Below are 16,524 nucleotides of genomic sequence, written 5' to 3' on the forward strand. Positions count from 1 at the left end.
AGGACACTGAGAGCTCAGCATCTTTGGAGGAAAGTACCGTGGGGGCTGGAGGTAGGGGTGTTAAGGGTATATGGTGTTAGTTCACCTTTACATTTTTTCTGTATAAGTGAACTAACCCTTTAACTACTCTTCTGCTTGCTATCCTCTGCTGACCTGAGAAGTGATATACCGGGTATTTTTGGGCATTGGGAGAATGTGAGTAGTCAGTGATCAGATATTAGTACAGTGCAGGGGGTGGGTGGAGTCCTTAGCCGTGTGTAAGCTCTAACTAGAGAAACTTCAAACGTACACATGGCTTCTTCTCCTTACTCTTGCAGCCAAATGGGGCAGCGGTCAAGAAAGGGGTTCAATTGCCCTTAAAAAGTGTATTCACCTTTGGAACATGTTATATGTTCCACCCATATTTAGGGTGGAACATGTAACATGCTCCAGCTCCCTCTGCCCCCTGTGACAGCGGGCGGGGGTCCTTCTTCCCGCACCTGCTATCACTTTTTCTCACATTTTCAAACAGAAAGACAGGGGTATGGGTTGAAAGCATGTCTGCAGGAGCCTGACAATGCAGCCGTGATCCAATGATCATTGGTGCAATGTTTTCCAGACTCCTGCAATAAAAATATTCATAAATGCTCATTTTTTTCTGCAGAAATATGTGTGTTGAATATTTTTTTCTATAACGGTGAACTTGGCCTTTAAAGCTGATTTTTTCCCCCTTTAATTAAAAAAGTTTTTTGGCTTTAACTTACAATTATCGTTTCACCACTTTTTGTTTGAGTGAGGCACTGGTGATATAACCAGGGGCCTCACAGCTGCATCCTGGGAAGTTCCTTTCACATGTCTCAGGAGGCAGACCCAGAATTCTAAGGAGAGTATCAGGAAGTAAAGGGAGATGGATTCATCTGACCATAGTAAAAATGGCCACCATGAGAAAAAATGGGGCAGAAAATAAAAAATAAGGCATACAATTATGTATAAGTATCTCTTTCTAAATGTGTCTTTGTTGTAATTTTTCTATGATAGGATTATTTAAGATACCCATATAGAGCCGCCAATTCACACAGCACTCCACACATACAGCGTACACCCACATCGGTCCCTACCCTCAAGGAGCCCACAATCCAAGGTCCCTAACTTACATTCATATACTGGGGCCAATTTTGAACAGAAGCCAATTAACATACCAGCATGTCTTTGGAGTGTGGGAGGAAACCGGAGTACCCAGAGGAAACCCACGCAGGCACAGGGAGAACATGCAAACTCCAGGTAGGTAGTGTCGAGGTTGGGAATTGAACCAGTGACCTTTTTACTGCTAGGCGAGAGCGCTACCCACTACACCACTGTGCTGCCCATTAGGGCGGCACAGTGGTTCAGTGGTTAGCACTCTCGCCTAGCAGTAAAAAGGGTCGCTGGTTCGAATCCCAACCACGACACTACCTGCCTGGAGTTTGCATGTTCTCCCTGTGCCTGCGTGGGTTTCCTCCGGGTACTCCGGTTTCCTCCCATACTCCAAAGACATGCTGGTAGGTTAATTGGCTTCTGTCCAAAATTGGCCCTAGTATATGAATGGGGACCTTTGATTGAGGGTAGGGACTGATGTGAGTGTGCGATGTACAAGGTTAGGAACAAGGGTCAGGGTTGTAGACACACACTCACTCAGGTTGAACTGGATGGACTGGTGTCTTTATTCAACCTTACTAACTATGTAACTATGTAACTATGTAACTATGTAACTATTATCATCTTTTTTTTTTAATAGGCAAAGCAGAGGTTCCCTTTAGAAGTGGAACTTGATAGCTGTGTTTTTAAGTTATAATATATAGTTATAAAACATTACAATATACAAAATATATTACTGTATATACATTATAGATAACTGCAAGTTGGTTGATACACAATATACAAAAAAATTATATAATCTATAATTGTATATGCAATGCAACCTCAAGCAGGTAAAATGCATTGACGTTTTCTAGTATACTCATACTGTATATCTAAAAAAAATGCCTGCAATAAAAAGATAGTTCACATTATTCAAACACACAACATTGGCTCTTTTCCTGTGACTGTTTAATAGTACACGTGCGCCATATGTAACAGGTATAGAAACGGCTGTTAGCTTTGGTGTAATCCAAGGTTTACGGGAATCTCACTCACTGCAGGACCCGGGGCTCTGGGCCAGCAAAGGCATTAACTATTTGCTGGACATATGTGACGGATCTGAACTTTTCACATTTGACAGACTAAAAAACATATTCCAATTACCAAACTTTTTTTTTTTTTCAGTTCCTGCAACTTTGTCATGCCTTTGAACTGCAATTTAAATCCATCCAGCTTCGGCTGGAGCAGGTTGATCTGGAGGCCGTATTGAGGGATGCCAATCTCCCAAAACCATTATCGCAAAAATACCGAGCAATGCTGCCGTCCATCCAGGCTGGTCTGGATGGTCTGCGTGGTTTGTGGCGGACGGAGGTGCAGGAGCTGGACAGCGAAGACTGGGAGGATATGTGGGATTACCCGCTTCAGCCATTGGTTGCAGCTAGAGACAAACTGATTCAATTCAAAATCTTACATAGGATTTATTATATGCCACAACGCCTGCACCGCGTATACCCAGCTAACTGCTGGAGATGCTCTGGTACTCCAGCAGGCTTCACACATATTTTTTTTTTTTATTCAAGATTATTGGCGTTAGGTAACCCAATTCATCCATGGGTTAACCACTATTCCTATCCCTCTAACGATTACTGTTTCTCTCCTTGGGTTAGTAGAACAGCTGGCATTCGCTAAGGCAACACGTACTTTAATAAGTATCCTCCTATTTTATGCGAGAAAGGCCATAGTCCTCAAATGGAAGTCAGCTGGACCCCCTACCTTGTCATTATGGAAACAGTCAGTTAATGCTGTGATACCCCTCTATAAAGCAACATATTTGTCCCACGGTTGCCCCAAGAAATTTGAAAAAGTTTGACATTTGTGGACAGACGAATTCTACAGTAGACGATCAGACCTTAGTGGACCAATTTAGTTAAACTTCCTGAAGACATACATGGAGCTGGGATCTATGCCTAGGATATGTGAGTGGTTGGATAGGCCCCCACAGACATTGTACCAACATTTTATTCTCACTACTCTTATGCCCCGTACACACGGTCGGACTTTGTTCGGACATTCCGACAACAAAATCCTAGGATTTTTTCCGACGGATGTTGGCTCAAACTTGTCTTGCATACACACGGTCGCACAAAGTTGTCGGAAAATCCGATCGTTCTAAACGCAGTGACGTAAAACACGTACGTCGGGACTATAAACGGGGCAGTGGCCAATAGCTTTCATCTCTTTATTTATTCTGAGCATGCGTGGTACTTTGTCCGTCGGATTTGTGTACACACGATCGGAATTTCCGACAACGGATTTTGTTGTCGGAAAATTTTATATCCTGCTCTCCAACTTTGTGTGTCGGAAAATCCGATGGAAAATGTCCGATGGAGCCCACACACGGTCGGAATTTCCGACAACACGCTCCGATCGGACATTGTCCATCGGAAAATCCGACCGTGTGTAGGGGGCATTATAGTGTCCAGTTCTGATAGCTAGAAGGGGGAAGAGGTCCTCCAAAAAGCAATATTCCATATCATTATCCTGTCAACTGGATCCTGAGCGGCGTGTGTTTAGTTGTTTAGAGCTTTGTGATATTTGGTTAGTTGGTATGTTAAGCTATGAGTTGTAACTTGTTGACAGGATAATGATATGGAATATGCGGATGGCTATGTGCACCAGTTAGCCGGGGTATGCCCCAATGGCTCTGTTTTGTATCTATAACTCATAAACTTTTCAATAAAAAGAATAAAGAAAAAAATAATAATAAAGAAACTGCTGTTAGCCTGTACAGCTATTTTGCCACCAGAAATCCCATAGTGCTAGGAATGAGAAATAATTATTTTAAAAAAATATTATTTTTATTCTAGTTTTTTTGGTAACTGAAACAAAATTATAAAAATATTTTCCCTCTTTCAAACTAGTAGAAGCCCGGTACTCCAGGCACAGTGTATTCATAGGCATAAAAGCCCATTTGTCTGGCATGATGGGCTTTTACTATCTGTGGGGGACTGGTAAACAAGCATTTTTAAAACTTTTTTTCTTGAAAAAAAAATTAAAAAGGTTAAAAATGTAATCATATGTGTGATGAGCCTGTTTTTTTTTTTTTTTTAAATAAAAGGAAATCTACAATAATACAGTATATACATCTTAAATATGAGTTACTATGTACCGCGTGCAAATTTTGTCTTCTGCTCCAAAATAGGATTGGGTTCCTCTGATGTCCCTAGGCAAGATGGACCAAGTAAAAATTAACTTCAGATTGAAAAAAAACATATAGTGATTCTGTAAACAATATTTTATGAAATATGAGCATGCGCACAGCTAAATTACTCAGAATGACCCAATTTGTGGACTTTAATGAAATTGTATTCTTCGTTTTTATTTATTTATTTTTTATTTTTGAGATTTTCTTACTTAAGCAGCTTGCAGATACAAAATAAAAAAAAAATATATGTAAATGGTGCATACAGTCATAATTCTATAAACTTATTCTGAAAGCCCAGATTTGGAAGAAGCGTCCCATCTCTATTGTCCTTTTTAGCAATTGAAACATTTTGCTTTAAATAACGTTTTTTTTTTTTTTTTCTGTGCAGAAGCAGCTAATTCAATTTAACTACTGTAATCAAAGTTAAATTATCAACATAAATATTTTATCATGCATGCTAATTAAAAATCCAACGTTCACATCACTTGAGACCCATTTGCTGTTTTAAAAAAGCTCTGGTTCAGCAGCTATTGTTCTACTGTCTTTTTAAAATGATACCCAGTCTCGGTGCCTGTGGTAAGTACCTGTGGAAATTAACTCCTTCCTGCACAGCCCTGGCATCCCTTTAATTGGGCTATTACCCATCCCAGCATACCTTTAAAAGATTCTGAAGGCTCCAGGAGCCGGGTGGATAGACTTGGTCCCGTGGGGAGTTAAAGTGGTTGTACACCCTTACATATACAAAACTGAAGTGATTAGCCTGAGATGATACATAGGGATGAATCAAATCCTCCTACGTAACTTGTACCTGTTTATCTGCAGCCCTCTCTCTTCTACAGCCTCCTAAAACACACAGATCAAAGGCTTTTTCTCATCTTAGAAGGCAGGGGGCAAAGATCTGATGTCATACACTGCACTGCATGAGAGGCAAGCTCAGTTTAATCTGGGACCCAATGCACACAACCCCCTCTACACACACTCATAGTGAAACATGCACAGTTGAGACTGCCAATCACCTTTTGTGTGCTGGAGAGGAGGCAAGGGTCATCTCCCGAGATCAGTTGATGTCAATTTACACTGTCAGAAGTGACTCATGCAGATAGCAGAGGGAGGAGAGATCAGATAGGAACTGCACTTGCTGCTTTGGATTGAGGCTAATACATACTATAGAGGGATATACTTCGTTCATTTTTCATTTGAGAGGTTAAAAACCACTTTAAATAAATAATAATATAATAGTTCTTTTTTACTAATTTCACAATTTTTTCAAACAGATCATTTTTCTCTGTGTGTGTTCAATGTTGAAAATGTTAAAAAGGTAAATACACTATATTACCAAAGGTATTGGGACACCTGCCTTTACACACACATGAACTTTAATGGCATCCCAGTCTTCGTCCGTAGGGTTCAATATCAGCTTCAACTCTTCTGGGAAGGCTGTCCACAAGGTTTAGGAGTGTGTCTATGGGAATGTTCGACCATTCTTCCAGAAGCGCATTTGTGAGGTCAGGCACTGATGTGGACGAGAAGCCCTGGTTCGCAGTCTGTGCTCTAATTCATCCCAAAGGTATTCTATCGGGTTGAGGTCAGGAAAGTGTGCAGGCCAGTCAAGCTTCTCCACCTCAAACTTGCTCATCCATGTCTTTATGGACATTGTTTTGTGCACTGGTCCAAATCACTTGGTGGAGGGGGGGATTATGATGTGGGGTTGTTTTTCAGGGGTTGGGCTTGGCCCCTTAGTTCCAGTGAAGGGAACTCTTAAAGGTGTCAGCGTACCAAGACATTTTAGACAATTTCATGCGCCCAACTTTGTGGGAACTTTTTGGGTTGGCCCCTTCCTGTTCCAACATAACTGCGCACTAGTGCACAAACAAGGCTCATAAAGACATGGATGAGCGAGTTTGGGGTAGAGGAACTTGACTGGCCTGCACAGAGTCCTGACCTCAACCTGATAGAACACCTTTGGGATGAATTAGAGCACAGACTGTGAGCCAGGGCTTCTCATCCACATCAGTGCCTGACCTCACAAATACACTTCTGGAAGAATGGTCAAACGTTCCCATGAACACACTCCTAAACCTTGTGGACAGCCTTCCCAGAAGAGTTAAAGCTGTTATAGCTGCAAAGGGTGGGCCAACTCAATATTGAACCCTACAGACTAAGACTAGGATGCCATTAAAGTTCATGTGTGTGTGTAAAGGCAGGCGTCTCAATAGTTTTGGTATTATAATGTATGTCCTCCTAAATTATAAAGCAAACTGAGTTTGGTTGATTTACTGGATTACATACAAATTACACTTCCCACATGATTAATAAAAACATCCCTTTGATTTGTGCTCCATATACTGTAGCTGCTCCACAGTAATCTAGACTTGTCAAAAGGTCTGAAGGTGCAATTCTCACCTATAGGTTTGTTAGACATCAACTCGTGAAAGATTTCTAAAAAAAAAAAAAAAAAAAATTTTTACTGATCTTTAATTGAGAAAAAAAGCAATATAGGAACAAATGTACAAACAATAAAAACAGTGTAAATAAAATAAAATGTCATAGAATACTAAAGACAAAAACATAGGAATATTAAACCAATATATGAAATTACATATAAGTTAAAGCTAAACTCCAACTTTACCTAATGCCGGGTACACAGGGATCAAAAATCATTAGAAAATGGTGGGTTTGGCAGGAACTGGCCGACTTACGGCTTGTGTGTACAGCTCCCCGTCCAACAGAAGCCGGTCTCACAACAGGCTTCTGATGAACGGGCATGCTGGTAAACCAGCATGCGATCGGCATCCGATCAGCACTGGCAGTCAATGGCTGCCAGTGCTGATCAGTGTGTCCTTGCAGGGGAGCGGTCCCCCTCTCAGAACACAATAGCACAGCAGGTGAGATCACTGTACTAACATCGCTTGTGTTAGTATAGCGATCCGTCAGCTTTTGTTTAGCCTGCTGGGTTGAACGAAAAAAAAATAGTATTTACCAGGCTTAAGACTTTCTGGAAAGTGTCACAGTGTCTTTGTCCCCACACAAACTGAGCTATCACTCATTAACACACAATGCAGAAGGACATTTTCTAAACTGATAACAATTTGTTAGGACTGACAGTGTTCTAATCTAATTTACATCTGATAATGAAGAACTGTGAACACAATACATACAGTTATGTTGAACATTATCCCACAACCCATCTCCTAAACATTACAAAGCAGGGGGAGTATAAAAGATTTTTAAGCAAGTAAAACGCACTTAACCATTTCAGCCCCGGAAGGTTTTACCCACTTAATGACCAGGCCATTTTTTGCGATACAGCACTGCGTCGTTTTAACTGACAACTGCGCGGTCGTGCTACGCTGTACCCAAACAAAATTGATGTCCTTTTTTTCCACCACAAATAAAACATTCTTTTGGTGGTATTTGATCACCCCTGCGGTTTTTATTTTTTGTGCTATAAACAAAAAAAGACCGACAACTTTGAACAAAAAAAAATATTTTTTACTTTCTGTATAATACATATAAAAAAAATATATATATAAAAAAACTAATTTATGCATAATTTTAGGCCAATATGTATTCTGCTACAGTCCTGGCCCCTGAACTCTGTGCGATACATAATCCTGACCCCTAAACTCTGTGTTACTTAATCTTGACTCCTACACTCTGTGTGTTCCTTACTCCTGACCCCTGCACTCTGTGTGTTACTCAGTCCTGGCCCCCTTTGTGCGATACATAATTCTGACCCATGAACTCTGTGTGTTACATAATCCTGACCCCTGAACTCTGTGCGATACATAATCCTGACCCCTAAGCTCTGTGTTACTTAATCCTGACCCCTGAACTCTGTACTTTACTTAATCCTGACCCGTGAACTCTGTGCGTTACTTAATCCTGACCCCTGAACTCTGTCCGTTATTTAATCCTGACCCCTAAACTCTGTGCGTTACTTAATCCTGACCCCTAAACTCTGTGCGTTACTTAATCCTGACCCTTGAACTCTGTACTTTACTTAATCCTGACCCCTGAACTCTGTGTGTTACTTAATCCTGACCCCTGAACTCTGTGCGTTACTTAATCCTGACCCATGAACTCTGTACGTTACTTAATCCTGACCCCTGAACTCTGTGCATTACTTAATCCTGACCCCTGAACTCTGTACGTTACTTAATCCTGACCCCTGAACTCTGTGCGTTACTTAATCCTGACCCCTGAACTCTGTCCGTTATTTAATCCTGACCCCTAAACTCTGTGCGTTACTTAATCCTGACCCCTGAACTCTGTGCATTACTTAATCCTGACCCCTGAACTCTGAGCGTTACTTAATCCTGACCCCTGCAGTCTATGCTTTGCACTCTTTTGACCTATAGCAGCATAGGTTCATACTACAATTTGACCACACCCATAATTCTTTGCAGTGCCATACACGCACAGCATCATTTTCTATAGTGCACAAGGTATTTTGTTGTTATAGGTCTAAAGCCTGCCTCTTGTTCCAAAAGTCTGTAACCAATTATTTCTGGGCATGTTTAAAAATTGGGGCATGAATTTGTGGGTATGGCTAAAAATGAGGGTGTGGTTTTGTTTGTAGACATGGTCAGTAGGGTGTCTGTGGATTTAATATTGAAAATCTGGTAACCTTAGCGAATACCTGCACCTTGTACCGCCTGTGTATGCAGAGTCTTTGTTTACCACTGGGCTTTCATATCCTTTATCAATAACTTTGTGTACAACAATAAGCATTCTCGGCATTCTTACTTTTAATAAAGTCATGAAAAAGATAGTTGTTTGAAGGTGCACTGCCCCAGAATCCTAAGGAAAACAAAAGACATTTGCTTTAAATACAATGATGCTTAGCATACAATGCAATTGTGATTTAACGTATCACAATTACATACAGTACAAAACTCAATATGTAACTGAAACAGATAATAACACAATATATACGATAAACCTTAGGATGTTACACCAACCAACCCCTTCACTTATCTCCGTTCTATACAGTATTGGGTAGGGAAAGCTTGATTATTATTGTCTTTGCAACCATTGCTGAATGGATTGATTTACCTATATACAATACGTATGTTTTCTGTGTGTGTATATACTGTATAAATATATTATAGAGAAGATTGTTAGCCTTAGGGATATTAGCTCAAGAGCACTGTGCATTAGAGACATTTGTACACAAGCGGTCCACCTGACAAGTTGAGTTAATATGTACAGTGCATAGCTGAACACTTAAAGTGTTACTGAAGCCACCACAGTAAAATCAGTCTGTATATGCAGTAAGGCATGCTTGTTATACTCACGGTGGAATCTAAGTGGTTAATCCTCTTCATTGTGTAAAAAAGGCTGTGTGATCCTGTATTCTCTGTAAGTTCCCCAGTGCCGGCAGCACTCATGCAGCCCCAGACCATGACACTCTTACCACCATGCTTGACTGTAGGCAAAACACACTTGTCTTTGTACTCCTCACCTGGTTGCCCCCACACACGCTTGACACCATCTGAACCAAATAAGTTTATCTTGGTCTCATCAGACACAGGACATGGTTCCAGTAAACCATGTCCTTAGTCTGCTTGTCTTCAGCAATTTTTTTGCAGGCTTTCTTGTGCATCATCTTTAGAAGAGGCTTTCTTCTGGGACGACAGCCATGCAGACCAATTTGATGCAGTGTGCGGTGTATGGTCTGAGCACTGACAGGCTGACCCCCCACCCCTTCAACCTCTGCAGCAATGCTGGCAGCACTCATACGTCTATTTCCCAAAGACAACCTCTGTATATGACACTGAGCACGTGCACTCAACTTCTTTGGTCGACCATGGCGAGGCCTGTTCTGAGTGGAACCTGTCTTGTTAAACCGCTGTATGGTCTTGGCCACCGTGCTGCAGCTCAGTTTCAGGGTCTTAGCAATCTTCTTATAACCTAGACCATCTTTATGTAGAGCAGCAATTCTTTTTTTCAGATCCTCAGAGAGTTCTTTGCCATGAGGTGCCATGTTGAACTTCCAGTGACCAGTATGAGAGAGTGAGAGTGATAACACCAAATTTTACACACCTGTTCCCATTCACACCTGAGACCTTGTAACACTAACGAGTCACATGACACAGGGGAGAGAAAATGGCTAATTGGGCCCAATGTGGACATTTTCACTTAGGGGTGTACTCACTTTTGTTGCCAGTGGTTTAGACATTAATGGCTGTGTGTTGAGTTATTTTGAGGGGACAGCAAATTTACACTGTTATACAAGCTGTACACGCACTACTTTACATTGTGTAAGTATCATTTCTTCAGTGTTGTCACATGAAAAGATAGAATAAAATATTTACAAAAATGTGGGAAAAATGGCGATTAGTTGCAGGCGGTTAGGCCATTGAAAGTAATGGGAGGCTGACAGCGCCCACAGCGCATGTAATCAGTTTATGGATGGAGGATTGGTGGATGAATGAAATTTTGCATCCTCAATTCACAGAGCACTTTTCATTCACGGGAGCTATAGTACAAAAGGTATAAATGAAGGAGTGGAGTGGAAAGTGGATAGTTGGTACTGATGACAAGTTCCTGTTACAGGTCCAGAACTCCTATTAACCCAGCAGCACCTGAAGAGAATAGCAGCTGGGGTATGGGGGAATCATAGAGGATTTTGGATTTCAACTAGGACAGTCAGCATCTGTACAAGGGAATTGTCTCATTAAAGATAAATACCATCCCTTGTGCTAATCTTTTTAAATATTTAGCTTTTACATGCTAAAATAGAAGAGTTGTTAGAGCAGAAGTGTAACGGTCCTATTGAAGTTGGAGTGCCACTAGTTCAAGGGTCTCTGCCTCCCATGCATTGCTGGAAGACGAGGTCCACTGAGAGAAAACTTTTTGCCTCTGAGGCCCTCTGGCTTGGGAGGCCTAATCGGCTTCAGAATCTAGTCCCAGAGAATTGGAAATGGGCCTATGATACGGTCTAGAAGACGGTAAGCTGGCTAGAAAAGGGGGGTACCATTGAAAAGATTCCGCAGTTAATTGCTGGTATAGGAAACACATATTGAGAAATTGCTGGTCTCAGCTTAAAGGCACACCCTTGACCAATGAGATGGACTAAAGTTATTTTTATTGGAGTAAAGGGATTTTTGCTGCTGTTTTTGTATCCTTTAAACATCTCTTCCCTGCAGACTGAGCTAATACAACTGTAAGTAAAGACTGACAGAATGGATTATGGTCATGTAGTTGCCCAGTAGTAGGTCTGTGAGTGTTTTGGAGCAATTGTTGGACAGATTGCCAATAGTAAGGGTAGCAGAGAATGTTAAACACAGCTTGTTAGGGGTTTGTTATTATTATACAGGATTCATATAGTGCCAACAGTTTGCGCAGCACTTTACAATGTGAGGGCAGGCAGTACAGTTACAATACCATTCAATGCAAGTGGAATCAGAGGGCCCTGCTCATTAGATCTTACAACCTAAAAGGGAGGGTCAAGTGATACAAAAGGTAATAACTGTGGGGGGTGAGCTGATGTAGAAAATAAAAATATAGTTGTTGGGTGGAGGCAAGATAGGCTTCTCTAAAGAGCAATGTTTTCAGGGATTGCCTAAAAGTGGACAGAGTAGGAGATAGCCAGGCTTATTGGGGTAGGGAATTCTGGAGGATGGGAGAGGCTCAGGAGCAGTCTTGGAGGTGAGCATGGGAGGAGGTGACGAGGGAGCTAGAGAGTAGGAGACCTTGGGAGGAATGCAAAGAACGGTTTGATTGGTGTTTTAGTGATGTAGCTGGGGGTCAAGTTGTGGATGGCTTTGCAAGTTGTTGATTTGCTACAAAGTAAAATACTTTAATGTCTTGGGTTTGAACTCATGCAGGAACTTGCTGCACAACCCTACAGTTTGAAAGGATATTATTGTTCATGGTTAAATGATTGTCTGATGGGAAAGGCATTATTACAGTTCATAGGAAAATGTCAGTTCACCTAGTGAACAATGTAGAGCAGTCTGCAACATATGTTTGTATCACTTCAGTCAAGTCAATGCTTTCTGTGGAATGAGATCACTCCAATAATACCTAGAATTACCATATAAATTGAATATGCCTGTAGAGGAGACGTGTGTCTTAAACACCCTGGGCCATAATATCTTAGTTTGTAACTGGAAAATTGCCTTTAATATCCTCTAATCATGTATGCATACAATGTTATTTTGAAGATTCTTACTTTCAGTAATTTCACGAATAAGATTATCGCTTGAAAGCGCGCTGCCCCACAGTCCTGCAGAATAACCAAAAAATCCATCTGTATTATTCATCCTTTTGGTTTGCATAGATCACTACATCATTTTAACTGGCATGGTATATACTGTAGCTGTGGACATATGCTGTATCATTTTCATATTTGTTAGGAACAGAGTTTGAGAAAGCCTATCACAAACCTATGAAACTCAAAATGATCATCTGATGAAAAATGCATAGACTAACATTGCATTCTGTGAAAAGTGTGTTGGTCAATAGACCCAGATAAATGGGCAGTTAAAATTATGAGCAGTTCTCATATCTTCTAGTAGAAACTAAAGTTGGCCATAGATGGAGCCACGAGTTGCAGGAAAGTAAATCTCTTGATTCCTCCATCAACACATTCAGTGTTGATGTGGGAATCCTTCCCACGGAGCTATTGTGTTCTACCTGCAGAGAGCCATCCCGGTCAGTAGAAAACACAGTGATTATTGCTAGCGGCTTTAGTGATTTTCTTTCTTGCAACCCTTGGTCGGCTAAGATTAGAACCATCTATGGCCGGCTTTAGTTTGGTCTCACATGCCTCTCCTTCTTGGTTAGCGAGGCCATTCTTTACAAGAAATGGACAATAGGGACACTCAGAAGGTGAAGATGGCGAGGCCAAGCTGTTTGCCCATATGCTATAAGGTTTTTATTAGTTAATATTGTAGACAAGTAATGTTAATTTAACGCACACCTCCTAAAAAGCTCATTACACCAACACCTGCCATCGGGACAGGAAATGAGGGAAAAAATCTCCTTATAGCCTATATAAAGCTAAAATGCGTTTGTTTCAGAAGAGGTTAAAAACCTCTACCAAGTTATTTTTTTGTCCAGGTAGAGAGGTTTCTATTCATTTCCTGTACTGGAGGAAATTTCTCCAAGGTTTTCCTCACTTTTTGCTCTGATAAAAACTCAGCGTTTTTAGATTTCTCCTTGCTTACTGTGTCAGTGACAATGGTAACTACTGTAGGACAAATAGAGGGATGAAATTATCCCCAGTGAAAATGAGACTTTGACAAAGAGTCTTGAGTCTCAAGAGTCAAAACTTGACAAACAGCCTAACCTTATCTTACTCTACCTGAAACCAAAAAAGGCCTTTACAAACTGTTTTTGGTTTTTAGTTGGAGCTCACTATTGAGTAGTTTTAGCATGTTGGAGTCCTTGTTGTCGGTTGCCTTATCTCAAGCACTCCTTGATATATGTACATTTACATCATATAATCAACACTCCTTATATGTGTACAAATCCCTTATTTGTTTAAAACTTGGAAAGATCTATTTTTTTCATCAAAAAATGTATTTGTTAAAGCTGTACATTATGAGGAATTGGCTCTTAAATAAGGCATTAGGCAGAAGTACTCCCTGAAAGTGCTGGACCCATAAGAAAGCTTTAGAGTCAGTAGCATAGGGTAGAAATCCTGTATCAACCAATGGTACATTTGCTTTCCTTACCAAAATTTCCAGAGAAGATCAAAAGTGACACCCAACTTTCTGCACATTAATTGCACATCTCTTCTGCTTTATTATTTAGCAATGTCCCTCCCAGCTTACCATTAAGATAAGACAAGTCCTTCTCAGGCTGTTTCTTTAATAAACGTCCCGCTTCAAACTTACTGCCTAAAAACTCAGTCTTCACAAAACATTTGTAAGCAGGAAATCCACACATGTGTGGAGTAAACTCAAACCAAGTTCCTGAAATGAGAATATTTTCTTCAGTTATTGTCCATTCAGAGATTTAATATTTTAAAAAATTGTCGTTTTTTTTTTTTTTACATTCTAATCTTACTACTAGTTAGTGACAATATGTTAAATTTCATTTAAACGTTTTACTACCTTTCTTTTCAATGATAGCTAAAGCTAGCCTATACCACTAACCTAACGTGTAGCTTTAGTCAACACTATGGTAATCATGCATAATTCTACAGAGTGAACTGGAATACTTACCTTGCCACCAAATCTCTCTGGATTATTCTTCTCATTGCTAAAGGTCACATGACCAAAGCCAAGGCTTCAGTCACTGGGGGAATAGCTTTAATTAAAAAGGAGCATTCAAAATCTGGTGCAGCTCTGCATAGCTGCCAATCAGCTTCCAGGTTTTATTGCCAAAGCTTAATTGAACAAGCTGAAATTAGAAGCTCATTGGCTACCCTGTACAGCTGCACCAATTTTAGTAAATCTCTGCATGGTGTCTATCAAATGGGCTTGAGAGGCTGATGTTCATGCAGCACCTACTGATCAGTTGTTCTGCCTGAACAGTGGGATTGATTTACTAAAACTGGACAGTGCAAAATCTGGCGCAGCTGTGCATAGAAACCAATCACCTTCCAGGTTTTATTGTAAAGCATAATTGAACAAGCTGAAGTTAGAAGCTGATTGGCTACCATGCATAGCTGCATCAGATTTTGCACTTTCGAGTTTTAGTAAATTAACCCCAGCGTTCTTCTCCTCATCACTGGGTCCTTTCCCTGTTCCTGTGGGTGGTCCCTGTTTTGTGGAGTGTTGCCTAACTGGAGTCAGTGTCCCCAGTGTCAATTTCAGTGATCCTTACAAAATCCACCTCCCATTTGTTCTTGTGTTCGTCACTTGTTCTGGCACTGGAGGGCATATGAATTGAAGGATAGCAGAAGAAAGGTGAGTAGTTCACGAGTCATCTGTAATACTTTTTATGAATATGGTTAGAAAGAGTAAGTTGAGGCCAAGGCCATCTGGTAGATAAGTATATTTATTCAATTATTAATTTTAAATTTTCAGTATGTATGCAATTTTAATTCTAAGTGAACCTCTAAGAAGATATTAAAAATATCACTGAATCCAGTTATGTATTTTTTCACAAAATATAAACATGAGTTTTAGATGCAATTAGTACAGATATCTGAATTTGCCTTGATTTCAGCCATTAATCATCTGAACAGCAGCTCCTGTGTTACCCATGCATCCTTCAGCAAAACACTGCCTCCTGGGATGTGTGTCGGAGACAACCCAGAAGGCAGCAGGGGTGCCTATACCATTTTTACCTAGACAAGTAAGGGGTAGGTGCTGGGCTGCAGCATTAAACAGGTAATAAACCTTTGCAAAAGTGAGGAAATTGTATCCAATTGTGGAATGGGGAGAAAAGAGGAACCAGGAAGGATATTTTTTTTATAGTTGAAGGTCTATTCAAACTACAGCGGGAGAAAAGTCAGGTCACCATGACAGCTGTGCTGTGTGACAGATCTGTATAAATTTCAGGACTGAAGAGATCAAAATATACATCCTAGAGTTGGGATTTAACTAAGTTCAGTTTTAAGATCTTTGCTGCTTTTATTCTTTACTAGCAATTTATATTTGGCACAATCACCTTCTTCCTTTTCAATAGCAGAGTAGACTGGATATGGGTTTACCCCATTTTCACACACAACCTTGTGATTCGACAGATTTCTTTCATGTATCTGAAGGAAGAGAGACATGCATAATAGAAAAAATAACTGTAACAAGTAAGTATACTGGGTAGTGTATTTTTAGGTTTAATTGCTTTTATTAAGATATTTAAAGAATTGCAACAGGTTGTTCCCGAAATTTAGACAACATAACCCAATATGGCTGTTAATGATAATTCAGAAGCAGGGTTCCTGAAGAAGAACATGACACAAGTCATGGGTGATGAGTGAAACTAACAAGCTGATATGACATACAAAAAATAGGTAATAGACAAGCACCACCAACAGAAAAGTCATTACAAAACAACACGTGATAAGGAAAGACTCAAGACTCTGGCAAAATTTAGACGATAGCCAAAAGTGCCAGGCATGAACTAGAATGTCAGCGGGCACATAACTTCAAGCCAGAACAAAGATTAGATAGTAGTTGGGCATGAAGCTACCATCCAACCATCACAAAACCTACCTCATCAAAGATTACCATTCATGCAAATGTCACCTAAACATACATGTATATGCCAATAGAGAGTTAAGAAAGGACAGTGAGTGACATTCCTGCCCTGGTATTGAC

General features: G+C 40.4%; 1 protein-coding gene across 3 annotated transcripts in view; it reads right to left on the reverse strand.

The window, feature by feature from the left end:
- The window catches only part of LOC141139315 (cytosolic phospholipase A2 gamma-like), a 55,201-nt gene that overhangs the window by 23,758 nt on the left and 14,919 nt on the right, over positions 1-16,524 (reverse strand). For all 3 annotated transcript variants that reach the window (XR_012243747.1, XM_073625306.1, XM_073625308.1), the window contains exons 6-11: positions 15,875-15,965; positions 14,089-14,229; positions 12,483-12,536; positions 9,050-9,103; positions 6,704-6,739; positions 4,265-4,318 (exon numbers count right to left, since the gene is read on the reverse strand). Coding sequence is in view for 2 of the 3 variants with exons in the window: in XM_073625306.1 (XP_073481407.1) it covers positions 4,265-4,318; positions 6,704-6,739; positions 9,050-9,103; positions 12,483-12,536; positions 14,089-14,229; positions 15,875-15,965 (430 nt within the window). In the remaining variant the exon portion in view is untranslated. The remainder of the gene's footprint in view (positions 1-4,264; positions 4,319-6,703; positions 6,740-9,049; positions 9,104-12,482; positions 12,537-14,088; positions 14,230-15,874; positions 15,966-16,524) is intronic.

Source organism: Aquarana catesbeiana, linkage group LG04, assembly GCF_042186555.1.
Source record: "Aquarana catesbeiana isolate 2022-GZ linkage group LG04, ASM4218655v1, whole genome shotgun sequence".
Taxonomy (NCBI): domain Eukaryota; kingdom Metazoa; phylum Chordata; class Amphibia; order Anura; family Ranidae; genus Aquarana; species Aquarana catesbeiana.